The 26,868-nt window shown below is 43.7% G+C and overlaps 1 protein-coding gene across 4 annotated transcripts in view; it reads left to right on the top strand.

The window, feature by feature from the left end:
- The window catches only part of LOC109904530 (ryanodine receptor 3), a 160,897-nt gene that overhangs the window by 121,244 nt on the left and 12,785 nt on the right, over window positions 1-26,868 (top strand). For 2 of the 4 annotated variants that reach the window (XM_031788210.1, XM_031788208.1), the window contains 46 exons: window positions 709-812; window positions 1,004-1,139; window positions 1,643-1,829; window positions 4,961-5,069; window positions 5,243-5,363; window positions 5,958-6,127; window positions 6,936-7,156; window positions 7,294-7,384; window positions 7,925-8,065; window positions 8,820-8,983; window positions 9,249-9,327; window positions 9,599-9,688; window positions 9,835-9,981; window positions 10,095-10,157; window positions 10,271-10,346; window positions 10,463-10,586; window positions 10,718-10,833; window positions 10,950-11,017; window positions 11,125-11,246; window positions 11,418-11,467; window positions 11,561-11,621; window positions 12,520-12,758; window positions 12,881-12,962; window positions 13,055-13,185; window positions 13,293-13,613; window positions 13,865-14,105; window positions 14,832-14,919; window positions 15,043-15,135; window positions 17,182-17,352; window positions 17,466-17,525; window positions 17,628-17,762; window positions 18,000-18,112; window positions 19,638-19,734; window positions 21,416-21,525; window positions 21,816-21,867; window positions 21,961-22,017; window positions 22,129-22,228; window positions 22,292-22,371; window positions 22,466-22,542; window positions 22,663-22,736; window positions 24,052-24,069; window positions 24,824-24,904; window positions 25,087-25,175; window positions 25,271-25,399; window positions 25,517-25,621; window positions 26,327-26,408. In XM_031788210.1, coding sequence (XP_031644070.1) covers window positions 709-812; window positions 1,004-1,139; window positions 1,643-1,829; window positions 4,961-5,069; window positions 5,243-5,363; window positions 5,958-6,127; window positions 6,936-7,156; window positions 7,294-7,384; window positions 7,925-8,065; window positions 8,820-8,983; window positions 9,249-9,327; window positions 9,599-9,688; window positions 9,835-9,981; window positions 10,095-10,157; window positions 10,271-10,346; window positions 10,463-10,586; window positions 10,718-10,833; window positions 10,950-11,017; window positions 11,125-11,246; window positions 11,418-11,467; window positions 11,561-11,621; window positions 12,520-12,758; window positions 12,881-12,962; window positions 13,055-13,185; window positions 13,293-13,613; window positions 13,865-14,105; window positions 14,832-14,919; window positions 15,043-15,135; window positions 17,182-17,352; window positions 17,466-17,525; window positions 17,628-17,762; window positions 18,000-18,112; window positions 19,638-19,734; window positions 21,416-21,525; window positions 21,816-21,867; window positions 21,961-22,017; window positions 22,129-22,228; window positions 22,292-22,371; window positions 22,466-22,542; window positions 22,663-22,736; window positions 24,052-24,069; window positions 24,824-24,904; window positions 25,087-25,175; window positions 25,271-25,399; window positions 25,517-25,621; window positions 26,327-26,408 — 5,265 coding nt within the window. The remainder of the gene's footprint in view (window positions 1-708; window positions 813-1,003; window positions 1,140-1,642; window positions 1,830-4,960; window positions 5,070-5,242; window positions 5,364-5,957; window positions 6,128-6,935; window positions 7,157-7,293; window positions 7,385-7,924; window positions 8,066-8,819; window positions 8,984-9,248; window positions 9,328-9,598; window positions 9,689-9,834; window positions 9,982-10,094; window positions 10,158-10,270; window positions 10,347-10,462; window positions 10,587-10,717; window positions 10,834-10,949; window positions 11,018-11,124; window positions 11,247-11,417; window positions 11,468-11,560; window positions 11,622-12,519; window positions 12,759-12,880; window positions 12,963-13,054; window positions 13,186-13,292; window positions 13,614-13,864; window positions 14,106-14,831; window positions 14,920-15,042; window positions 15,136-17,181; window positions 17,353-17,465; window positions 17,526-17,627; window positions 17,763-17,999; window positions 18,113-19,637; window positions 19,735-21,415; window positions 21,526-21,815; window positions 21,868-21,960; window positions 22,018-22,128; window positions 22,229-22,291; window positions 22,372-22,465; window positions 22,543-22,662; window positions 22,737-24,051; window positions 24,070-24,823; window positions 24,905-25,086; window positions 25,176-25,270; window positions 25,400-25,516; window positions 25,622-26,326; window positions 26,409-26,868) is intronic. The other 2 variants (XM_031788211.1, XM_031788209.1) reach the window with 1 other exon arrangement.

The raw sequence follows: 26,868 nt of genomic DNA, 5'->3' as shown, positions 1-26,868 counted from the left end.
ATTCTATCAGGAGAGATGCCACAGTCACCCTGAACACCCTGCTGTGGCAGAGAGAGATTGCTTCTCTTCTGGAATACCTCGCACACAGAATGGTCCACAGGCAAAGGATAATCTACCCACAGTCTTGCACCTGTATTAGACAAAGTCTTTGAGTTAGTGTGAACCAATATTTTACACATTTTTGAATATTTCTGTTTATGAAAACACAGAAATTGAAGTGTCCTTTACATCAGTGATTTCTCCTCAAGCAGTGTTCATAGGCTTGGATAAACTCAGTGAAACGATATAAGCTATGTGTAATTGTTGCAAGTAGGAGTTGGAAAGTTTGGTTTAGATCAGTTGACAGATGAACAATCTGCCAGTCCAATCAGAGCCTGGTCCTGGTTCATGAGTGTAAATGCTGCCCCCTGCTGTTGGCTTTGTTACTCCCACTATCTTCCATCTCAATGATATATGATTTATGGTCACACACATAACGAAAAATACATTACAGACAAAATTACTTTGCAATTTGCATACATTTAAAACACTAACATAGACATTACAGACTATATATAAAAAATAAAATAAATACACAAATTTACACAATTGCTGACTACCTCAGAGTTAGTGGAATGGAGATTCGTTCTCTATATACCATAATTGTTGTAAATGCCTGTAAGAATGAAGCTACTTTAATGGGATCCTATATATGTTTTCTTCCCACAGCTTCTCCGGCCATGAGGGGCTCTACTCCTCTAGACGTGGCTGCCTCCTCTGTGATGGACAATAACGGCCTGGCCTTGGCCCTGGAGGAACCTGACCTGGATAAGGTAGGAGATGCTGTCTCTAGTGGATTTGTGTATGTTGATGTGTGTGCATTAGAATTAGTGTTTTGTGTCTATGTGTTTAAGATTATCCTCAGTCCATGTGTCTGTTATTAAGCTTGTCCTGGTTGTGTCTTGATTGTGTCCTGATTTGTGACCTTGGTGTGCCCTGATTGTGTCCTGGTTGTGTGTTGCAGGTGGTGACGTACCTAGCAGGCTGTGGGCTCCAGAGCTGTCCCATGCTGCTGGACAAAGGTTACCCTGACATCGGTTGGAACCCCATAGAGGGCGAGCGCTACCTCTCCTTCCTGCGCTTTGCTGTCTTTGTTAATGGTAGCTAGGACACTGTACTGTAATGACTATCAACAGCTACTGTACTGAAACTTGGTCTCTGTGTGCCATCCACACCAGGTGTAGGCAGGGTTAGAGAGGGCCTGTCTGTATGCTGCAGAGCAGGCTAGACTGCCTGAGAAGGTTAGTATCTGGGAGCTACAACCTCAGTGCCAGTAGAGCTCAGTGGAGGAACAGCTCCTGGCTGAAAGAGCAAGGCAGCCATTAATTTCCTTCCTGACAGTGATGGACCAAAAAAAAAGTAGCGATACATTGGCAAGCACTCACAAGATGAGGTTTATATCTGATGCTGTTCACCTCTGAGGCGTTTGGGTGCCCGTTGGAGTATTATGTCTTTGTCAGAGTTGTTGATATATGTGTGTGTGTTTTTCCACCTCCAATGCATTTTTATGTGCATCTTGTGTCGATGTCAATGTGCAAATGCAGTTTACCACTGATATATTTGTTTTGTTAACCTGGTGTGTGTGTCTGTGTGTGTGTTCCAGGTGAGAGTGTGGAGGAGAACTCCAGTGTGGTGGTGAAGCTACTGATCAGGCGTCCAGAGTGTTTTGGTCCAGCCCTGAGAGGAGAGGGGGGTAACGGGCTGCTAGCAGCCATGAAGGAGGCCATCAAGATCTCTGAGAACCCTGCTCTGGACCTGCCCTCCTCTGCCCAGGGGGTCAGCTCTGACGTGTAAGATACATACTGTACCTGCCATAGCTATAGAGCAAGAGCTAACAGCATACCCAGCTGGCACATAACATTCTATTTCAAGTCATGATCTCAGAACGTTCAGCGAATATTAACAAACATTCTTCTATGGGCATTTCAGTACTTCAGCATAACTTTTTCTGCAGGTTTCCTCATGGTTCTATTTAAACTCATGTTCTCAGAACATTAAGAAAGCGTTCCATAAAAACCACAAGAAAACATTAGTAACGTTCAAAGAATGTTCTAAGAATGTTATTTTTTAAACATATACAGTACCAGTCAAAAGTTTGGACACACCTACTCATTCAAGGGTTTTTCTTTATTTTGACTATTTTCTACATTGTAGAATAATAGTGAAAACATCAAAACTATGAAATAACACATATGGAATCATGTAACAACCAAAAATGTGTTAAACAAATCTACATCTATTTTATATTTGAGATTCTTCAAAGTAGCCACCCTTTGCCTTGATGACATTCTTGGCATTCTCTCAACCAGCTTCACCTGGAATGCATTTCCAACAGTCTTGAAGGAGTTCCCACATAGGCTGAGCACTTGTTGGCTGCTTTTCCTTGAATCTTGTCGTGGAAATGTTGAATCAAATACCGGAACTTGTAAATTCAATTAGACTTTATTACAAAAGTAACAGAAGCCGAGCAATTCCATGGAAGAGCTTTTATACCTTTCCACTCTTGCATAACATACACAGTAACTCCTTTCTATGTAAATGATTAACACCCCTTGGCCCTGCGCCACCATTATCTTTCTGTCTCAATTCTGGCTTGTTTACCCCCACATCTGACTTATCTAGCTCAAGTTTAGATTATATTGGTGGCGACACCACAGTTCTAATACAATACAATTATACATGTATTGCATATATATGTTCCTAATATATGTTTTTCAAATAGTATTTGATTAATACAAACATATCTTCCCAGTATGTAACATGTCTCCCCAATACATATACATGGCTTGTGGTTCTAGTGTTGATTAACTAAAGTACATAGTCACTAACCTTCACAAGTTCAGGCCTATGTTGCCAATGAATGATTAACCCATGTACGTATCCAGTAGCCTACGTTATGCTTACACATGTCTAATGATTAACCCCATATTGATATATGTTCAGGTATGTTCCCCACTTCTGAGAAAACAATATAGATACTGGAAAATCCCCATGATGTCATGGATTTCTCCTACTCTGCGGTCCAACTCATCCCAAACCATCTGAATTGGGTTGAGGTTGGATGATTGTGGAGGACAGGTCATCTGATGCAGCACTCCATCACTCTCTTTCTTGGTCAAATAGCCCTTACTCTGCCTGGAAGTGTGTCATAGTCCTGTTGAAAAACAAAATAATAGTCTCACTAAGTGCAAACCAGATGGAATGGAGTATCGCTGCAGAATGCTGTAGTAACCTTGCTGGTTAAGTGTGCCTTAAATTCTCAATAAATAACTTGACAGTGTAACCAGCAAAGCACCCCCACACCATCACATTTCCTCCTCCATGCTTCATGGTGGGAAATACACATGCTGAGATCATCCATTCACCAACTCTGCGTCTCACAGACACAGCGGTTGGAACCAAAAATATCAAATTTGGACTCATCAGACCAAAGGACAGATTTACACCGGTCTAATCTCCATTGCTTGTGTTTCTTGGCCCAAGCAAGTCTCTTATTATTATTGGTGTCCTTTAGTAGTGGTTTCTTTGCAGCAATTTGACCATGAAAGCCTGATTCACACAGTCTCCTCTGAACGGTTGATGTTGAGATGTGTCTGTTACTTGAACTCTGTAAAGCATTTATTTGGGCTGTAATTTCGGAGGCTGGTAAACTCGAAGGAACTTATCTTCTGCAGCAGAGGTAATTCTGGGTCTTCCTTTCCTGTTGGCGGTCCTCATGAGAGCCAGTTTCATCATAGCGCCCGATGTTTCTTGTGACTGCACTTGAAGAAACTTTAAAAGTTCTTGATATTTTCCACATTGACTGACCTTCATGTCTTAAAGTAATGGTGAACTGTCTCTTTGCTTATTTGAGCTGTTCTTGCCATAATATGGACTTGGTCTTATAACAAATAGGGCTATCTTCTGTATACCACCCCTACCTTGTCACAACACAACTGATTGGCTCAAACGCATTAAGTAGGATTCGACAAATTCACTTTTAAGAAGGCACACCTGTTAATTTAATGAATGAGCATGGTTGAGAGAACACTTTTTTGGTTACCAAATGATTCCATATGTGTTGTTTCATAGTGTTGATGTCTTCACTATTATTTTATGATGTAGAAAATAGTACAAATAAAGAAAAACCCTTGAATGAGTAGGTGTCCAAACTTTTGACTGGTACTGTACATTCTGTTATCTATCTACTATCTTGTTCAGGTGTGTTTGCCGCATCCATTAATTGTTCACACCTGGTCTTAAAGAGTGCTTGTTTCCTTTGAAATGGGTTCTGTTTAAATAGACTAAAATGAACAGCTTTGCATGAGTAAAAAATGTATGTCATGCTAACTCCATCCTGGTGGCGCGGTGGACTGATTGCGTCGATAGAGAACAGAGGATCACATGTTCGAATCTAACTGACACCATGCCACAAGAAGAAATACATGTGTTAGCATGATTCATTTGTCCTATCTGTGCTTGGAATTCAAAACAGTTAACCTAAGCCAGCAGTGTTATTAAACGTCTTAATGAAACATGTTCTCAGACCGTAATTTAATTACCTTCAAATAGCCTAGAATTATCATTCTCAGAAAATAATAAAACCTACCACGAAAACGTTCAGGGAACCATAGTAAAGCGTTCTCAGAACCTCCCTGCAACCGAAAAATGTATGTTCCCAGAACAGGCTAAATTTTCACTTCCATTCTAAGAACGTTTAAAAAAAGTTTAATTTTACCAGTCAGGAAACGTATGGCTTTGTTCCCAGAACCATTGGGAAACCAAAAATATACGTTCCTAAAACTCCAAGGAACCAAATGTGCTAGCTGGGTAGAGCTAATAGTACATAGCGAAGTAAACCCTGTAAGATGCTCATCAGTTAGTTAAGATAACAAGACCCATCAGACCTTCTCCCTCCCCCTCCTGTGTTTGTTGTGGGCAGGTCTGCTGAGGATGATGAGGAGGAAGAGGTGGTTCACATGGGAAATGCCATCATGTCCTTCTACTCTGCCCTCATCGACCTATTGGGACGCTGTGCCCCAGAGATGCACGTGAGTTTAGCTGATGGTCCCATCACAGATCATATGAACCCTCACCTACTCTGAGTTCATTTGCATTCGAAACATCTCAGCATCTGTTCACTCTGACTCACCTGGATAAGTAAAGGTTGAATGAATGTATGTTCTCCACCAATAGGACTAATGCCTCTCTCATCCTCCCTCAGTTGATTAACAAGGGGAAAGGGGAGGCCCTGCGTATCCGTGCCATCCTGCGCTCCCTAGTGCCCACTGAAGACCTGGTGGGCATCATCAGCGTAACCCTCAAGATGCCTGTCATTCACAAAGGTAGAGGACTGCCCAATAAAATTGGTTGAGTTATTCATAATAAAGTAGGAAACCCAATGGTGGTGCTGAAGTGCTGTTGATCCCAGCTCACAGTGCATGTCTGTCTACCTCCCACAGCTTTGAGTAAGCCTGCTCTGCTCTCCTCATCTCCCTCTCATTTCTGTTCTGTTACTGTGTATTCTTCTCTATTGATTGCTCTACACATGCAAGGCAACGCTCGGATCACACACACTGGTTGAACCAACGTTGATTCCATGGTATTTCAATGAAATGACGTTGAACCAACGTGGAATAGATGTTGAATTTACATCTATGCCCAGTGGGAACTGAATCACTCAGCGGTGTCTCCCTCCCCAGAAACCCTGCAGTGCTGCTAATGAATACATATGGCTTTCTTCAACAGAAGAGACTTGATGTCATGTATGGGTAGCTCTCCAGCTGTGTGAATACTGCAGGAAAGACATGTAGAACACAAGTCATATTTACACAGAGACCCAACACCTCCATATTCTTATTTTGTTTTCCTCCTTTGTGTATCTCACAATTTTTTTATATCCTATTTTCACTTTCTCCACCTCTCTATCTCCACCACAGACGGCACTGTGACAGAGCCTGATATGGCGGCCAGTTTCTGCCCGGACCACAAGGCCCCCATGGTGCTATTCCTGGACCGGGTCTATGGTATCGAGGACCAAAGCTTTCTACTTCACCTGCTGGAAGTGGGCTTCCTGCCAGACCTGCGAGCCTCTGCTTCTCTGGACACGGTAGGTGGTGGGCTCACCCTCAGCTGAGAGGTGGGAGACCATATTTGGCAAAGGCATCAAGTTGTTTGTTTTGCCATCTAGTTCTTTGTTTACCAGACAAGTGGGTTGAGGTATTCAAGGATGTGGGAGTTGAGTGGAGTGGATGCTGTGTATTTAAGGGCTTGTGTGTGAGAGGGAGTTGGTGTATTTAAAACTGATTGTCTAAAAAGTCTGGTGTGTGTGTGGGCTGACTGGAGTATTCGTAGAGGTTGACCCTGGTGATTGCCTGGGCAGGCAGGCGGTGAGACAAGGGCTGGAATATCCCTGGCTCTGCTTGTTTTTGATCTTTTTCTGAGACAAACTTCCACCCCAGCCCCAGCACAGTGTTAATGTGATAAAGTCCAAGAATAGCCCCTGAGCCACCAGCCGCCCCACTCCTATACAGACACGCAGCACATTGATCCACACTAGGAAGCGCTAATGATCAACTACCCACGTAATCCAGCAGTTAGCAAATAAAAGTCTGCTTGATTCCCATGCAGCAAGATGCTAAGCATCTTCCAGGACTGGTATTAGAGAGTAGTACTCTGTAGATATGACTAGCCCTAGGAGGACACAGACTTTGCTCCGCTGTTTTAATTCCTCATCAGCAATTCCCTAAGGACAAATGTGCAGATTTAGCCTCACACTTAGCTTCTGTTTGCAGTAGTTGAAAGTCTCTGTGAGCATACCTAATGATAGTGATTGTGGAACAGTTGAAGCTGTGCTTAGGTGGTGAGATGACTGCTAGATGACAGGTCTATTGTGCCCTCTGACCCCTCCACTGTAGGAGGTACTCAGCACCACAGAGACAGCTCTGGCCATGAACAGGTACATTGGCTCTGCCATGCTTCCCCTGCTCACCCGCTGTGCCCCCCACTTCGCTGGCACAGAGCACTACGCCACGCTAATCGACTCCACGCTACACACCATCTACAGGCTGTCCAAGGGCCGCTCGCTCACCAAGGCCCAGAGAGATGCTATCGAGGAGTGTCTGCTGGCTGTCTGCAGGTAAGGTGTTCCACTATGTACTTTAGGAAGCAATAAGCTCACTGTGTGGCCATAGAAACGCTTAAGCTAAACAGAATTCATTCTGGATGATGTCTCTCTGATCTCCTGTTCCCTCCCTGGTCCTCCTCTGTCTGCAGGTACCTCCGCCCCTCCATGCTGCAGCAGCTCCTGCGCCGCCTGGTCTTTGACGTGCCCTTGCTGACAGAGTACTGCAAGATGCCTCTCAGGGTATGTCCTCTCCATCCCTCTACCTCTCTCTTCGTCTGCCCACCTGCCCCCCCCCCTCCCGCTCTGTCTCTCACTCCGTCTCTCTCTCCTATTAACAATGTTGTTCCCAGCATTAAGCAGATGTTGGCAGTTGTGCTGTTTTTAATACAACAGCCGAGCATCGGAGAGCAGAGAGCAGCCTGGAAGAATTGAACCGTGTTGACTTCACTGCTCCTCTCTGTCAGAGTTTTCCCTCCAGAGAGACTGTAGTAATAATAGCAGCCTGCCTGTGGAAGACTGAACACATTTGATTCTGCCTCCACTCACATGGGGCACTTGTCTGTTTTTATGCCGAGCTAGTAAGAACTCATTTTGCATGACGTATCATCAGCTTGAGATCCTACGTGGGATGTTTGGCTCAGTACCAGGGTGTTGTGTTTCGGTATGCCAGTTGCTAAGGTGTCTGTTTGCCAGTCCTTCAGTGTAGCTCACAGCAGAGTGTACATACATCCTCCCACTAAGTCTAATGGACTGACCTTTGACCCTGTGTGTCCGCCACAGCTCTTGACCAACCACTACGAGCAGAGCTGGAAGTACTACTGTCTGCCATCAGGCTGGGGCAGCTACGGCATGGCCTCAGACGAGGAACTGCTCCTCACAAAGAAGATCTTCTGGGGTGTCTTGGATTCGCTCTCACAGAGGGTAAAGCGAGGTCACCTCTAACACAGCACCCAGGAGAACGTCAGGTCTCCAACAGGGCTCCTAGTTAAGCCTTCAAAGGCTGATAATGAGACAATCAAGCTAGGGCTGTACTGAGCTTTGATCATCAAGCCAATAGGTCATAACCTTCAGTAATCTTGTACCACGTTTCTGACAGTGAGCATTGGTATACGATTGAATTTTCTCTGTAAGAATGTCTCATTGCCTTTCCTTTTCCTTTTTTGCATTGACATTTTTCAAATCAAAGTAGATGTTGAATATGAACATTAATTTCATGATGGTCCTCTTTTTGATGTAATTGTCTGGACATGTGTGCACATCTTGGAGTGCACACATGAAAATGAAGCTGGTGAGAGAGAGCCCAGGCTGAGAACATCATCAATCTCTGTATCTGCTCTCTGTATTTCTACATTTTTTATTTAACCTTTATTTAACTAGGCAAGTCAGTTAAGAACAAATTCGGCCTACCCCGGCCAAACCCGGATGACGCTGGGCCAATTGTGTGCCGCTCTATGGGACTCCAATCACAGCCAGATATGATACATTCTGGATTCGAACCAGGGACTGTAGTGACACCTATTACACGGAGATGCAGTGCCTTAGACCACTGCGGCACTAAAAGCATCTTTTGTATCCTCTAGCCATTCCTGCAGTCTCTAGTCACTAGATTAGCCTTATTGAGATCTCAGTGGTGCTTTCTTTGATAGTTAACTAATCACACACTGTCTCCCAGCAGAAGTACGATGCAGATCTCTTTAAGATGGCCATGCCCTGTCTGAGTGCCATATCTGGGGCCTTACCACCTGACTACATAGACTCCACCATCAGCACCACCCTGGAGAAGCCTGTGTCTGTGGACGCTCAGGGCAACTTCGACCCCAAACCCATCAGCACAGCCAAGTGAGTGGCCATCAGAAACTAGTGTACAGGGTGACTGTCCGAGCAAATTAAGGACAATTTAATTAAAGTGATACTACTCTGACTTGTAATTGAATAGCTTTTTATAGGAGCCACTTTAAAATTATGCACACAATTTATTTGATGTAATGTGCAGTGATTTTATATACTTTGACTCTGCATTTGCATATGCTTTATTCCAGTGTGTATTATTTTGGATGCTCCAGATTTATACCTGCAGTGAGTAATTTTTACTCTGTTTTTACAGCATATCTCTTCCAGAGAAACTGGAAAATGTTGCCAACAAATATGCTGAGCATTCCCATGACAAATGGTCAGCAGAGAAGGTAGGCCAAAGATGAGCTCTGCCAGGGTAACGTGTATTTGATGCTGCAAAATGACACCAGGAATCAATTCTTTATTGCAGGGCGTAAAGATTAAGAATAAAATGCTTTGGCACTGTATTTTATAAAGGCTTTTCAGTACGCTCTTGGGAGAAATACTATGAGGCTTGTTTCAGGGTTGCTCACTCTATTTGTTTTTATTTGGGTTGAAGAACTAGCTGGTAAAATGTAATATCAGCTCTGTAGAAGGGTCATACTTGTCTCTGCACTTCAGGTGATGTTGGGATGGAAGTACGGAGACTGTATAGATGAGAAGGCCAAGACTCACCCTCAGCTCAGGACCTACAAAGGCCTTACAGAGAAGGTGTAGTTCATTGCAGCATTACACAGCATAGGGTTTGAATTTGAACTACAGCATGCACTAATGTGAGCACTAGTGACCTAACTGATTGTTAACTCTTGGTGTGTGTATCCATGTCTGTGTGCTGTGTTAACTCCTGTGGTCCTCAGGAGAAGGAGATCCACAGGTTGCCGGTGAGGGAGACTCTGAAGAGCATGCTGGCTATGGGCTGGAACATTGACAGGACCAAGGATGGAGAGACCATGTCCCTACGGGAGAGTGAGAAGATGCGGAAGATCTCCCAGTCCTCCTCTCAGGTACTCAGTCTGATGGCCCGCTCTTCCTAGTGCTGTATATACCAGGACTGCTGAGTCGGATGTTCAATGTTTCTTTCAACTTCTAACTCGTTTTTCATGTTGTATTTTGGTAGGGTAATGGTTTCAACCCAACACCAATAGACACCAGCAATGTGGTTCTCTCTAGAGAGTTACAGGTGAGTGAACCTCACAGTTGTTAATTTGTAGCTGTTAATAACTATTTTGTTTATGACTAGGCTGTGGATATGTTATTTAATTAACAGATGTTCTCTTTGCTCTTTGGATCAAGGGCATGATGGAGGTCGTGGCTGAGAATTATCACAACATCTGGGCTAAGAAGAAAAAGAATGACCTTGGAATTAGAGGTGATTCTATAATACTCTTCAATCACTGTGAGATGGAGGAGCCAGAGGAATGTAGTCAGAGTAAATGTGAGATTTATTGGTTCTCTTTGTTTCAGTGTTGTTATTTGTGGTTCCAGGTGGGGCAACTCACCCTCTGCTAGTGCCCTATGACACCTTGACTGCCAAAGAGAAGGCCCGGGACAAAGAGAAGGCCCAGGGCCTGTTCCGCTTCCTACAGATCAACGGCTATGCTATCACCAGGTTAGTGAGTGCGTGTGTGGGTGCATGTGTGGGTGTGAAAACTAACTACACCTTCAGTCAAGACCGAAGACATTGATGTGCGTTGGTGTGACAGAATTACACTTCATCATTCCCTTCCTTCTGTGTTGTAGAGGTCTGAAGGACATGGAGCAGGACTCTTCCTCCATGGAGAAGAGGTTTGCCTACAAGTTCCTCAAGAAGCTCCTCAAGTATGTGAACTCAGCCCAGGAGTTCATTGCCCACCTTGGTAAGAGCCTGCTTAACGTTCATATCCATGTCTTTGAATGCTCCTCTACCTTTTCTCTGTTATGGACCATGCTGCCTCAGTCTTCTCTTTATTGACCTTTGACCTTGCCATTTCAGAGGCCATGGCTACCAGTGGTAAGACAGACAAGTCACCTCATGAGCAAGAAATCAAGTTTTTCGCCAAAGTGAGAATATTGTGAATCTGTGAAACAAATGAACATTTAAATGCAGTAGATGAGATTGCACAAAGATTGTCACACATCTCCTAAATTGTTTTGTTTTTTGCCTTAAGGTGCTCCTCCCTCTGATAGACCAGTACTTCAAGAACCACTGTCTCTACTTCCTGTCTTCTCCCAGTAAGAACCTGAGCAGCAGCGGCTATGCATCTAATAAGGAGAAGGAGATGGTCACCAGGTCGGTACACTACCATCTCACCACCCTACAGCGAGTTACACTTTCTCACTACCTGTGTATGCTACTTACCTACTCTTCTCTTTACTCCCTTCATCTTGTCATCTTTTCCTCCTCTTACCCTTTACTTTAACCTCCCTGCTTTCGTTCTTTCTCTCGTTCTCTTTTTTCCAGCCTGTTCTGTAAACTGGCAGCTCTTGTCAGACACAGGATTTCCCTCTTCGGTAAGGAGCTGATTCAGCGCTTTTTTAAATTGCTTTCATGAATGACTTTGTGTGTGATATGTGTGCACATCGCTGTACTGTGCTCTCCTGTAGGGAGTGACTCCACCACCATGGTGAGCTGTCTCCACATCCTGGCCCACACACTGGACACCAGGTGGGTGGAGCTCAGTCCTATAGTCCTACGTCACAATATACGTCCACAGAGTTTGAAATTAGTTCAAAGGTTTGAAAGAGATCTGTTACGTAGCAATTTTACAGCACATGTCATTGGAAAAGAGGCCACCTCATGTCTAACCTATACAACATTACTTACATTACACCATGTTTATTCTCACCAGTTTGTGTTATTCATGCCATCTTGGAATCATTGACATTAAGAGAACAAACTCCCACTGGTATTTATACAAATACACTTAGCATGCATAGACAGCATGTACTGTAGCTAGCTCTGGGCTCCTAGTGTTCAGAACCAATGTGTGGTTTCAGGCAACAGTTCTAAAAACTGAGGTTAAAATATCAATGCATTAAACATGATGTTGATACTGAGGATGTAGTTATGGTACTGTGCCTGCCCATAGGCTTTGTCTTTCACCTCCCTCCCTTTGGGAGATTCAACACAGAATCAAAAAAACATTACGACGAGTCACAATATACTTAACAAAATATTGACTAATCTAATCTGCTTAATGTATCAAACTGTTTTTTTTTTTGGGGGGGGGGGGTGTAATATTTCTGCACATACCTACACTGACAACCTTCCCTTGAATATAGATATTTACATAATTTACTGTATAAATCATGCACTGTAAATATTCAAGGTCAGATGGGAGCTCAAATCACAGTCCCTTGGGAGCTCTCTGTAGTATAGCTGGCTCTTCTCTACGAAAATGAAGCTGTCCTTTGGGAACTCTTCAATCATGCGGAAATGATTGTTCTCAAAAATTATAACTTTAATATCCCACATGGGGACATTATGTAGTTATTGTGTGCAAAAATGGCACAATGACAGACTACACACTCCTCCATCATTATTAACCCCTTCCCTCCGACAGGACGGTGATGAAGTCTGGCTCAGAGCTGGTGAAGGCGGGGTTAAGGACCTTCTTCGAGAACGCAGCGGAGGACCTGGAGAAGACCTTTGAGAACCTGAAGTTGGGGAAGTTCACCCACTCCCGCTCACAGATGAAGGGCGTGTCCCAGAACATTAACTACACCACGGTGGCACTACTGCCCATCCTCACTGCCCTGTTTGAACACATCACCCAGCACCACTTTGGAGTGGACCTGCTCTGTGAGTGACCACAGCAAGACCTATAGCTGTAGGAGATGGGAGGAGTGGAGCACTGCGTTTTAAATCATGTCGCTGACGCTGTGCATATCAATGTAAGCACGCTTTCTGCTTTGTGTTTTCAGTGGACGATGTCCAAGTGTCATGCTATCGTATCCTGACCAGCCTGTATGCACTCGGGACTGGAAAAAACATCTATGTGGAAAGGTAGTATTATTTACATAATGATATGATAATGCTATCACATTACAGATAGTATAAAGCTGTGATCTGTGTCTGTCTCTTCTTCTCCCCTGCAGGCAGCTGCCGGCCCTGGGGGAGTGTCTGGCCACACTGGCAGGCGCCATGCCTGTGGCCTTCCTGGAGCCACTGCTCAACAAACACAACCCCTGCTCTGTGTTCAACACCAAGACTGCCCGCGAACGCGCCAGTGAGTTCCACACTATTATGATGCTGTATACCCTAAGACTGCATTAAATGGTTGTTTGCCTATCATTTGTGTTGTGTTGTGGTTATGTTTGTGTTGTGTTTGTGTAGTCCTAGGCATGCCAGACGCGGTGGAGGAGATGTGTCCGGAGATGCCTCGTCTAGACGTCCTGATGAAGGACATCAACGACATGTCTGAGTCTGGGGCGCGCTACACAGAGATGCCCCACGTCATCGAGGTGGTGCTGCCCATGCTGTGTAACTACCTGTCCTACTGGTGGGAGAAGGGCCCAGAGAACCAGGCGTCTCCGCACAGTGTGTTTTCCACCACCGTCACCTCAGAACACCTCAGCCTCATCCTGGGAAACATCCTGAAGATCCTCAACAGCAACCTGGGCATCGACGAGGCCTCCTGGATGAAGAGGATCGCAGGTTAGTTGGGTTGCGTTACTGTGTGGGAGTGTACAGCAGTCAGTCACAGTGGGTTGGAGCTTTAGGAAACATACTGCTTTTGAGGGAAAACCTATTTGCATATTTGTATACAGTACTGATCAGATGATCCATAGCCTGACAAAAGATTGTCTTTTGCATTCCTAGCAAGAGTGCTTTTGTATTGTTTTATTTTTAATTTCTAAGAAAAACAACTGACAATGTGTTTGTCACTATGACTTCTGTGGGCGCAGTGTATGCCCAGCCCATCATCAGTAAGGCCAGGGCTGTTCTGTTGAAGAGTCACTTCCTGCCTACGCTGGAGAAGCTGAAGAAGAAGACTGTGAAGGTGGTGACGGAGGAGGAGCTACTGAAGGCTGACAGTAAGGGAGACACCCAGGAGGCTGAGCTCCTCATCCTGGATGAGTTTGCTGTGCTCTGCAGAGACCTCTACGCCTTCTACCCGATGCTCATCCATTACGTTGACAATAACAGGTAAGCCTGCTAATTGAGGTGTTTTACAGTGGAGTGAAATGAGATGATGTGGTTGTGTTTCATCAGTACCCTAGGACCTATTGTAATTCAAGACTACACTGGTTTGGGGGCAAGGCTGTGGAGCAGAGGATATTATATGGATGTTTGTTCATCTCTTATAATGTATTATATACATATTCAGTACCAGGCAAAAGTTTGGACACACCTACTCATTCAAGAGTTTCTTTATTTTTACTATTTTCTACATTGTAGAATAATAGTGAAGACATCAAAACTATGAAATGACACATATGGAATCATGTAGTAACCAAAAGTGTTTTAAAAAATCTAAATAGATTTGAGATTCTTCAAAGTAGCCACCCTTTGCCTTGATGACAGCTTTGCACACACTTAAGTAGTGGAAAAACATCACCTGGTCCAACGAATCCCGGTTCCTGTTGCGTCATGCATGCTGATGGCAGAATCAAGATTTGGCATAGGCAAGGTCCATGGACCCATCCTGCCTGGTGTCAACAATACAGGCTGGTGGCGGTGGTGTACCGCCGTCCAATCTGCAGAAACGGTGTGATGCCATCGCCTCAGCATGGACCAACATCCCTGTGGAAGCCATGCCCGAAACATTCAGGCTGTTCTGGAGGCAATGGGGGGGGGGGGTCGCACCGGACCGAGTACTGGCTGATGAGTGTATATATATTAATCATCTCTTCTCTCTCCTTTCTCCTGCAGGTCCAGGTGGCTGAAAGAACCAGACGCTGACTCCAATGAACTCTTCAGAATGGTGGCTGAGATCTTCATCCTCTGGTGCAAATCACATGTACGATTTCTCCTTATCAACAATGGACAAACTAGCGATTAAATAGATAGGACATTTTAGATTGAGAAATGAGCCAAGCAGAAGGTGTCTTCATCATGTACATTGGTATTGCTCTTTCCTCAGAACTTCAAAAGGGAAGAGCAGAACTTTGTGGTTCAGAATGAAATCAACAACCTGTCTTTCCTGACTGGTGATAGCAAGACGAAGATGTCAAAGGTAGGGCCTATTCAAATGTGGCTGCTTTCTGAGACAGACAAAACAGCAGGGGCGCAACTTTGCTTTTAGAAGTTTATCCAGTCGGAAAAAAACACTCCCTCAGCCTACCTGACCGCTTGGAGACCGCTTGGAGGCATCTGCCAGATCCTAAAGCACACTATTGCCTTGTTTTGTATCACATTCCAATGATTAAACTGGAGGGGACAAAAATGCACCCCTGCAAAACATTACAGCATATTCCCACTGCTGGAGTGCTCTACGACTATAACTTGGAGCACTCTGCAACCCCTGTGGTCATGTATGTTCACATCCTAACCCAGCTAACCTCAGTCTAACCTCCTGCTGCTATCTGTCAGCACATTCCAGCTGAGCCTTGTTACTGGGCTCCATTCTGCAGATTCAGCTCTTTCTCTCTCCCTGCTTCAGCAACCCCCGTGGCCAAACAACACAACTAATATTCCCTCACAAACAGAAGCCATGTCACCTCCTCAGGTACAGGGAATAGATTTGTTGATAGTTTTATTTTTTAAATCCTGTCTGCTTGTACACTTAATTCACTGGAAGTGCCATGCTCTACCAACTGAGCCACACGGGACCACAATAGTCTGCCCTGCCTTGCTGTTAACACATTACACATTATCACCCCTCTTTCATCAGCCCTGCTTGTCATCATAACGAGCGTTTCTCATTCCCTTGTGGGCAGAACATGTCCCAGCTCTGTTATTGAATGTCAACACGCCCATGACAAATAACATGATCACGTCACTGGTGTTTCTGGGTGATGGATATCCTGCGCTGGTGTGTGTGGCACCTACCTCCCACGTGCGCCATTGTGCATATATTTATTTTGTGCCCCCACACCAAACACGATCACAACAAGCAGGTTAAAATATCAAAACAAACTCTGAACCAATTACATTAATTTTGGGACAGGTCAAAAAGCATTAAACCTTTATGGCAATTTTGCTAGCTAAATTGCATTTACTAGCTAATTTGTCCTATTTTGCTAGCTTGCTGTTGCTAGCTAATTGGTCCTGGTATATATACATTGAGTTGTTATTTTACCTGAAATGCACAAGGTGTTCTACTCCGACAATTAATCCACACAAACAGTCAATTGAATCTTTTCTAGTCATCTTTCCTCCTTCTAGGCTTTTTATTCTGTTGAATATATATTGCGATTGGCAACTTTCATAAATTAGGTGCATTACCGCCACCGACCTCGTTCGTCTTTCAGTCACCCACGTGGGTATAACCAATGAGGAGATGGCATGTGGGTATCTGCTTCTATAAACCAATGAGGAGATGGGAGAGGCAGGACTTGCAGCGTGATCTGCGTCAGAACTGACTTCTATTTTAGCCCATGTCAACGCAGACGCTCGTTGGCGCGTGCGAGCAGTGTGGGTGCAATAATTGAATAATCTAGATTTCTAAATGTATTTTGTAGTCAGCCTGTGTCACTCAGCTCCTGTACTGGGCGGAGGGGTGTGTGTGTGTGTGTGTGTGTGTGTGTGTGTGTGTGTGTGTGTGTGTGTGTGTGTGCGTGCATACAGTTAATGGTGTTTCTTTTTCTCTTGCTGAGTTGAATATGAGTGTCTTCTGTGTGCCAGCTTCTTCCATTTGTGTTTCTCAGTGCAGTCCTTTTTTATAACACCTCACCATATGGGTACAGGCAAACTGTGGGCGAATGCTGCTTTCAGGTTATAGCTACATTTGAAATGCTTCATGGGCAAATATTTTCAGCCGCAAGCGATGGAACAATGCCTTAGTTCCCTCTGCTACCTATAGGTTTAATTCAGCCTTCGGTGTGCAGCTGCTGTGCTCCCACTGTGAAATAAGCACAGTTAGAACAAGGTAGCAATTTAGAATGTGACTGCATTGGCTATTATAAAAAGGGTGTGGCCCATCTGATATATTACAAAATGGCTCCCTATACAGTGCACAACTTAAGTAGTGAACTATATGGAAAATAGAGTGCCAATAGAGTGCCATTTTTCAGTGAGTGCCAGGTGAAATTATTAATGTGTCATTCCATCCTGGTAACAGTCAGGGGGTCAGGACCAGGAGAGGAAGCATAAGAGGAAGCGAGGAGAGTTCTACTCCATCCAGACCTCCCTGATCGTTGCTGCCCTGAAGAAGATGCTGCCCATGGGACTCAACATGTGCACCCCCGGGGACCAGGAGCTCATCTCCCTGGCCAAGACACGTTACCTCCTGGTGAGAGGGCCATCCTAGCCCACATGGACCCATGCTGATTGAGGATCAGGTATCACTGGCCACACACTACCTGATGACGGTATATCTAATTGTTTTCATGTTTTGCTCAACAGAAGGACACAGATGATGAAGTGAAGGAACATGTGCGGCAAAATTTGCACCTTCAAGAAAAGGTGAGCTGTATATTATGGCATTATTGTAATCCATAAAACTAGCAACTCTATCAAAAATCTGTGATGTTTTCGAAATCCTACACTGTACTAACCCACTCCCAGTCAGACGACCCTGCAGTGAGGTGGCAGCTGAACCTGTATAAGGATGTGATGGTGAAGAACGAGGGGCCTCCAGACCCTGAGAGGACAGTGTTCAGAGTCCAGAGCATATCGGCTGCAGTCTTCCATCTGGAGCAGGTCAGTGGCTGGCTGCACCATGCATCCCCCTTACTGCCTCCATCCACTTCTTTATCCGGGACCCTTATATCCATGTTACAGATCCTTAAGCTGTGATCTATATCCTGGATGCTTTATGTCCTGCTTCTCTGATCTTTACTCAACTTGATAATAGTCACATTTGTGATCCAAACCATGCACCCTGTTTCGTATGTTGTATTACAACTTACATATTTTGTCTTCATTTATTCAATGTAGGTGGAACAGCCGTTGAGGTCTAAGAAGTGTGTGTGGCAGAAGCTGCTGTCCAAGCAGAGAAAGCGTGCGGTGGTGGCCTGTTTCCGCATGGCTCCTCTCTACAATCTGCCCAGGTATCACACAACCATCTACATGTTGTGTAGTCAGTCCTTTACAAACATAAATATTACAATATAATCGTCAAATTTTACAATAGAATACCCCAGCTGCTGATGTCAGTATTGGGAGGCAACAGGCTGTGTTAAGTTTAGCATTCTCTCTCATTTCCAACCCTGCACTATTTCTTTCTCTATGCCTCATGAGTCTCACCCCTCTTTCCTGGGCTCTGACCCTGTATTAATATGAAGCGTCCCTCCCCTAATCTGTACGAACAAATGTCTCGCCTCAGGCAGTTATCAAGGAATAGAAAAGGACACAAGCAATTTCATGCCCTGCTGCATTGTAACTCAATCACAGAGACTCAGGAGGAGACACAGTGGGGAGGAAAACAATTGAGAGCCCGACCTGGGGGCGGCCATCTTTAATGTGTGTTCTCATGTCTCTCCTCATCACCAAATGATTAGTTATTGTTGTTGTTTGGAGAATTTGACATTGCATCATATTGTTGAGTAATCAGTAAGCACTGGCCTTTTGAGTCAGGTTAGAGCTAGAAATGTTAAGGACATTTGATGCAATGTCTGTCTACTTTTCCTTTCCACCTCTAATACTATCACATAACTTGCTCTGTACCCTTTGTGACAGTGGCTTACCAACCTTTTACAATATATCCACTACTCTGTCTCTGCTACTTTACCCTCTCTCTGTTCTCTCCTGAATGACTATACTGTACCTCCCCTCAGGCACAAAAGTAATAATTACTTCCTGAATGCCTACCGACGCTATTGGCTCGAAAAAATGCATGAGAACACAGACTATGACAGTCTGCTCTCCATGCTAACGGTAATGTAATGTTCAGACAACATTTGTGACCTCCTGTTCCTCCCCCCTCCTCCCAGCCATGGTTTGTACTATAACTATAACTCTCATACTGTGATCCCACTGGCTTTCTGACTGGTCTGCCTATTATAAAGCTACACTCATCACTAAAATATTCACTGTGACCAAATGCTTTTTCTTCTAAGTTATAGGTTTCTGTACCGATGTCGCTGTAATTTATATACCATATATTTTATTTAGCTTTAATCATTACAGTGTACTGTAGATTTTGCTAGAATAAATGTATCCTGTGATCATTTTTACTGGGGTATACATGAAAGGGTTATGAAATGGGGGGGTACAGTTCAAACTTCCAAGAAGTTTCTCAATGGTGACCAGTTGGATTTCCCAGTGCCCTATAACAGGGTTTCCCAAACTCGGTCCTGGGGCCCCCCCTGGGTGCAATTAATGTTTTTTGCCATAGCATTACACAGCTGATTAAAATAATAAAAACTTGATGATGAGTTGGTTATTTGAATCAGCTGTGTGCTCCTTGGGTAAAAACCATAATGTGCACCTAGGGGAGGGGGGGACCAGGATAGAGTTTGGGAAGCCCTGCCCTATACTAACCCGTATTAACCGTTCTTAACGTTATACCCCACTCCTCTCCTCTTCCTCCTGGTCCACCCTGCTAACCCTCCTAATCTCCCTCTACCCCCCCAGGCATCGCTCTATTAACCTCTTCCTCCTGGGCTATCAGAGAATATGGATAGAAACAGAGACGTACTCTTTTGAAGAGAAGCTAGTGCAGGACCTGGCAGTAAGTACTGTACCTGTCCACCCCAGTGCCCAGCCCTCTCTTTGTGCTCTCTCTGTGGGGCTAGTCTCTTTTCTCCGTCCTCACCTGGCCGTGCTACAACACGAACGCTTCGCCAGTACAATGCCCGCCAAGTGCCGCAGGGGTTCTGCCAATCATCCATGTTCTGCCCCTGGCTCTGTGTGGCTCTGTCCTTTGCAAACTGAAACGCCTACGTGGGCACGCATGACATCACCCTGGATGTCAGTATAAAGCTACACTCATCACTGTACTGTACTGTAACTGTACCGTTTCTAGAGCTGTTTCCCTTCCTACAGGGGTAAGAGAGCATCCAACCACGATGCTACGGCTTACTGGTGAAATTTATGGAAGGTGTGGTGTCCTTCATAAATTTTCTGTTGCAGCATGGACAAAGTATAGTGTCATAGTCATGTCGTTTGAGGAATTTGTTGTAATCAAAGAATTAAGATATACTGCCCCTGTAAGGGTTGCTTTCTTTACAACTTTGATTCTAGATATCTCTGAAATTCTTCAAAACCCCATGCCGTCCTGTGTAAGAACCTGCTACATTTATCAAAACAGCAATGAAGAAAAATGGTTATAAACACTCTATAACACTTTATAAGCCTTTTTACAAATATGGTAGATTTAAAATGTAGGCTACATCCTAAAAGAGATGACCATGTGGAATAGTATTCCCTCTACCACTATTTTTGCCCCATCCTTTCCCGGTGGCCTCTGTTCATTGGGGGAGTATCTGTGGTGCTCAGGGATAAAGTGGTAGACGAGTATAAAGTATTATAGAGTATGGATCAGGCTCATGGAGAGTCATGCTTAACTTTCATCTTCCTCCCTTTATCTCTACTGAACACACACCTTCACACCGCTAACCTTGATACTGCTGTACCATCTAAATGTACTGTGTGTATGTCCCTGTGTGTGGGCCTGCATGGTCTGCTGATGTCATACCCGGAATGCTTTCAGTCTGTGATTCAATGGGCCATCACACTAGTAATGAAGCAACATGGTGGGACAGGGTTTGACTGCACATTCTGCATCTTTAATTTCAATGTGCTTCTGTTGATCAAGTACACCTTGTTGTCTCTAAGGTGAGTGATGTACAGAGGAGACTGTTTTATATAATGGCAATGGTAACTGCATATGGATAGTAACTTATCCATATTTCTGCTTGATACCTTTCCACGGGGCACAGACGTGAGTTCAACGTCTAGTTTTGATTCACATTTTGTTGAGTTGTCAACGTGCAATCAACAAAAAAATGCACAATGTCATTTAGGTTAAAGGTTAAAGGTTGGGTGAAAAAAAGACCATACCCTTACTTTTTGCAAATCCAATCAGTTTTCCATGTTGATTCAATGTCATCACATATATTTTGGGGGTTGAAATGACGTGGAAACAATGTTGATTAAACCATTTTTTCCCCAGTATATTGGCCTTGGTAATCATTATTCCTGAAGCGTGTTGCAGTGTAATTTGAACAACTAATTTTATTTTTTGCAATTTCACTAATTCAAAGTAAAGTTATTGTGATCTTTAAAATGTGTATCAACTCAGTGTAGGCACATTTTGTCAGTCTCAGAGGGTAAAGGGCACTTCTGTAATGACAGATGATTGGGTCTTAGGGTAGGGTGGTACTCTGATGTGTGGCTGGGTGTTTGTGCAGAAGACCCAACTGAAGGTGGAGGAGGAGGAAGAGGAGGAGGCAGAGATGCAGCCAGACCCTCTTCATCAGCTCATCCTGCATTTCAGTCACAATGCGCTCACTGAGCGGAGGTAAACACACACACACACACACACACACACACACACCTAGGCACCTGGCATCCTGCTGCTTGCTCCATCTGTGCTATGTAATATTGCCGGTGTATCCCTTGGCTAATAAACTGTCGCATTGAACTAAAACACTGCAGCATTTCTCCCCACACAGGGAGAGGCCCTCGAGCACAAGTAATTGTGTCACATTTATTCTTAGTCATGCACCTGAGAGATGTGTTTATTATGGAGTATATTTGTTTAGTTATGTAAGGTTCATTCACACATGTTTATCCTGCTTTTCCATTCAGTTCTTTGGAAGAGGATCCTTTGTATATTGCATATGCAGACATGATGGCAAAGGTACAAAGCCTATATGAATCTGCTTTTGGATACATGTCTTTAGTATCATGTAGAGGTCAACAGAGATCTGACTATCAAAGCTTTTGTCTTTAGAGTTGTGCAGAAGATGAAGAAGAAGAAGATGAAGAAGGAAAAGAGAAAACATTTGAGGTGTTTTGGACCTCCCATCGAGATATTAGATTTGACTAGTTTCAATGGTTTTGTAAGGAGCTGTGTGTGTTTACATGGTGTGTGTTTACATGGTGTTTGTTGACCTGTTAGGAAAAAGAGATGGAGAAACAGAAGACTCTGTACCAGCAGGCCAGACTGCATGACAGAGGAGCTGCTGAGATGGTGTTACAGATGATTAGCGCCAGCAAAGGTAAACACACACACACACACACACACACACACACACGGTATGATCCCTGATTATCCTTTTTAGGTACGCTTGGGCCCATGGTGACCTTTACCTTGAAGCTGGGCATCTCTATACTCAACGGAGGCAACATACTGGTTCAGCAGGTATATCAGAATATTTATGGTCCATATCAATCTTTTCAGTATGTACAGTGGCACAGTACAGCTCAATTTGTTTTGTGTATTTCCTTTTTTGTAGAAAATGCTTGACTATCTGAAGGAAAAAGGAGATGCTGGCTTTTTCAAGAGTTTGTCAGGACTCATGCAGTCTTGCAGGTAAAATGATATCACAACACAAAACAACTAATCTTTGACTGTTTGACATTCAAACAGAGCAAAACTATACATGTTAAAAGATATAAACCACGTTGGCTCTCTTTCCTTCAAATTCATTAGTGTCCTGGATTTGAATGCATTTGAAAGGCAAAACAAAGCGGAAGGTCTTGGGATGGTGACTGAGGAAGGATCAAGTAAGTGAGAGGAAACACTAGACTACCTCAGACAGACATATGCACAGTAATCTCTCTTTCCTGTCAGAAAGGAATGACATTTGAATTCTGATATATTAAATACATGCATATCTTAGAATTGTTTTGTGTTAATGAAAAGTAATTGTAGATGTGTTTTGATTATAAGATAACAATTTATTTTCTTACCTTTGAGAGTCAAGTCCACTTGGTGCTATTGGCGAATGCTGAACCATGATACTCCGTACAGATTTGTAATGTCTAAAACCTTAAAGTATAAAATATAAATATTAAGTAGATAAAAAATATATAATTCTAAAGACTCCATGTTGATTTCATCTGACCCCTCCCACTTCCTCTCACCCAGCCACACGGTCATAAATTGCCTGTCTTCTGATTACCAACCAGTTAATGCTCACAGACAAAGCCTGTCTAAAATGTCATTATTCAACTAATATGATTTTTGGTGGGTTGCTTTTATTGCTTGTGCTACACCAGGTGGTCACTGTGTTCCTATTAACACCTTGTTGGAAATTCTGAATCGGCCCAGAGAGAAACTGAATTCATTAATGGAGACTTACTGAACCTTGTGATGGAGGTCATGTCAAGATTACATCTGGAGGCTATTCCTTCATATTTATAAGCAAGCAATAACAGCAGTCCATAAGGATACACCACCTGTCATTACGATTGGTCAGCCGATGTCCAACCCACCAGCTAATGATTGGCCCATGCCATTGTTGTGTTAGAAGAAGGCCTGTGATAGGGCTACTACAGATACATGGTGCAGCATTAGCGCACCACGTTCGCTCTTATGTTTGTGATGAAAAAGCTCATCTCATTGTCACGCATGTCATTGTGTCTGTGTTCATGAGCCCGTGCTACTGTATGTTCCTCAGTCATGTGACATCTGAGCACTGTCTGTCAACAAGATAGAAAACAGATCTATACACAATAGATCACCCACCATCGAAGCGGTTGGATCTAATGGAGTGCATACAGTAAATGGCTATGTTCTCCTAGATACTCCAGCTCATTCCCACCTCATGTAACCAGGCATAAGTGATGGTGACTGCAATCCTGTAGTGTTTCTCACCCCCTGTCCCACACCAGTCCTGCCAAACTGTGCAGCAGAACCTGTAGACCTACCTACCTGAGACTCTTAACCGCATGTCTACTGTATGTCCAACGCCTAAAGTGATGTCGATATGGATCTCTTCTTCCTTACTTCTTATTGAAACTCAATGTCTTCTCCTTTGCTTATGTCTGCTTTTTTTTGTTTGTTTCTTCTTATCATATTTTAACTCATCGGTCGCAGTCAACGTGAGTGAGCGGGGTAAATACATGGTTTAGATTCTACTCATTTCGCAATGCTGCCATCCTGATTGCTCTCCGTCCGGCTCCCACCCCTTCTCCCTCCCCTCTGTCTGGAATGTAATAATAAAATACTGATCTGAAGGAACAAATGCATGCTCCAATAAGACATATGGTCAGATTGTTCAATCCATAGCATCAGACCCAGACTGACTCTTAACTCTCTCTCCTCCTATACAACGTTAGTGCTTGTGGTCTCCTTCTATACAAAGTTAGTGCTTGTGGTCTCCTCCTATACAAAGTTAGTGCTTGTGGTCTCCTATACAAAGTTAGTGCTTGTGGTCTCCTATACAAAGTTAGTGCTTGTGGTCTATCTGGAAACTTGTCTGTCTCTTTTTTGTTGATACTACTAACCAATATTACTTGATAAAGTAAATTAGGAATAAGAATAACATTCCCAAAGCTTTGCTTGTATCTGAAGTACAGAACAACAAAGCTCTGCCATGCAGTTGTATACTGAACATCCTTCCCTGCATACAGTATGTACGGTATATCAAGTCAAAGTGATATTAATATCTCATAGAGGGAGCATATACTTTCATAACAAACATCTCCTAGTCTATGAGCTTGAGGACTAGACAGCAGCTTTGTATTGAAGTGAAAGTTATGCTAGCCATTTTGTAAGCTTGTGTTAGATCAGGTTGAGGGGGATGGCCTGATTTCTAGCCCCCTCCTAACCAAAGGGGACAGTCGTCAATCTCATCTCCTGTGTCCAGGTTCCAAAGTACTGCAAAATGATGAGTTCACTAAGGATCTCTTTAGGTTTCTGCAACTGCTCTGTGAGGGACACAACAACGGTACGTCCAAACTTTCTAGAACACCTTACCTCAATACCGGTTAAGGTACTCTAGCCTACCTGTGACTTGTGTATTTAGTTCTGATCCGTATTATTTGTGTTTACTGCCCACAATGTACTATGTATATCATTACCTGATCCTCTAACCATTCATTGGTATTTGACCACTTTCTCTTTCTTCAGACTTTCAAAACTTCCTGCGGACTCAAACAGGGAACACGACCACAGTAAATATCATCATCAGCACTGTGGACTACCTGCTCCGTCTGCAGGTAAAATACTATCCCCCACCTTCACTCCGTATATGCTTTGTGTGTAATGTCTGTTTACAGTATCATGTGTTCCATGTTGATTTGTCCAATATTAGGAATCCATCAGTGATTTCTACTGGTACTACTCTGGGAAAGACATCATGGATGAGGCTGGCCAGCGGAACTTCTCCAAAGCCCTGGCTGTGGCCAAGCAGATTTTCAACTCTCTCACTGAGTACATACAGGTAACACAAGACTCTTGGGTTGGAAGAAACTAGCCTTCACAGACAGGAATGTGTTGTATGGTTAATCATGGTGATCCAATTGTCTTGACTTTAGTGATCTTCTCTTTGTGACGCCAGGGCCCGTGTATTGGGAACCAGCAGAGTCTGGCACACAGCAGGCTATGGGATGCAGTGGTGGGATTCCTGCATGTGTTTGCCAATATGCAGATGAAGCTGTCACAGGTAATACAACTCAGTACAATTTCCTAATCAACTTACTTTTACTCAACCAATATTCAATCTATGTCATCAGATATGAAATTGAATAGAATCTGATTCATGTGATGCAACATCAAACTATATGTGGATAGAGTTCAACAATCTGCGGTGTTGCCACTAGAGGTCTCTCTTAACTCAGAGATGTACTCTGCAGCATGTTGACAGGCTTTTCTCTCTGCCTAGTTGACAGGCTTTTCTCTCTGCCTTAATTTGAAAGATCCATCACTCGCACAGCCAGACACCTTAGATGTGCTTTGTAGCCAATAACCCAGATGGGATCAGAATGAAACTTCTTGTACCGTCTTAGTTTATCTCAGGGTTATCCAGAGGGGCAGGGCTGTTTGCAGGTGGACAGATTGACAGGGCGGCTGGGCGCGTTTTGATTAAGCTAATCAAAGTCCCTCATCAGATTTATTATGTGCTGTGAGCCGGCTCAAAGGAGGCCCAAAATGAGTCAGCCCCTCCCAGCCATCTGCTTGGGCCCAACAGAATGACATTAGCCTGTGTGCTGATGGATGGCTGGGACCTAGCGCTCTCAGAGGGCCTTGATCTCTCCAAATGCCATGCTGGGATATTAGCGGCGGACTGGCCCCAGACAGAGAGCTGCGCTAACCTTTTTGATGTGGTGAAGGATGTGTCACAAAGTTGCTTTCGTTTCCTCTCCCCCAGGATTCAAGTCAGATTGAGTTATTGAAGGAGCTGCTGGACCTGCAGAAGGACATGATCGTGATGATGCTCTCCCTTCTGGAAGGTTCTATTACCTTTTCATCTCAGTCGTGACTCATCACGGAACACCTCGTGGTCATATCTAGAGGCACTGATAGAACACTCGCTACCAGCATATGCTCTATCTATTTTATCAATTTTGTGCCTAAAACCCTTTAAAGAGATCTATTTACTTGAAATGATATTACATGACATCAAACACCTATCCATTCTACTTGGACAATTCAATTAACAGATTGTATTATGGTTACTTTGTACTTTCTATTGTTTGTTCTAAACCAGGGGTGTCAAACTCAATCAGACCACGGGCCGTATTGAAAAAACACAACGAATTTGTGGGCCTGACATATTATGTTTGTTTTTACAACATCAAAACGCCTGCATACAACTGTGACCCAAACTGGCCATTGTTTTATTTCAAATAATAGGTCCCTTTATAATGTCCACTTATTTTTTTAACATTTTACTAGGCAAGTCAGTTAAGA

Source organism: Oncorhynchus kisutch, linkage group LG14 (genome assembly GCF_002021735.2).
Source record: "Oncorhynchus kisutch isolate 150728-3 linkage group LG14, Okis_V2, whole genome shotgun sequence".
Classification (NCBI taxonomy): Eukaryota; Metazoa; Chordata; class Actinopteri; order Salmoniformes; family Salmonidae; genus Oncorhynchus; species Oncorhynchus kisutch.
Note: the sequence above shows the minus strand (reverse complement) of the source record. Positions and strands in the feature narration are given on the sequence as shown.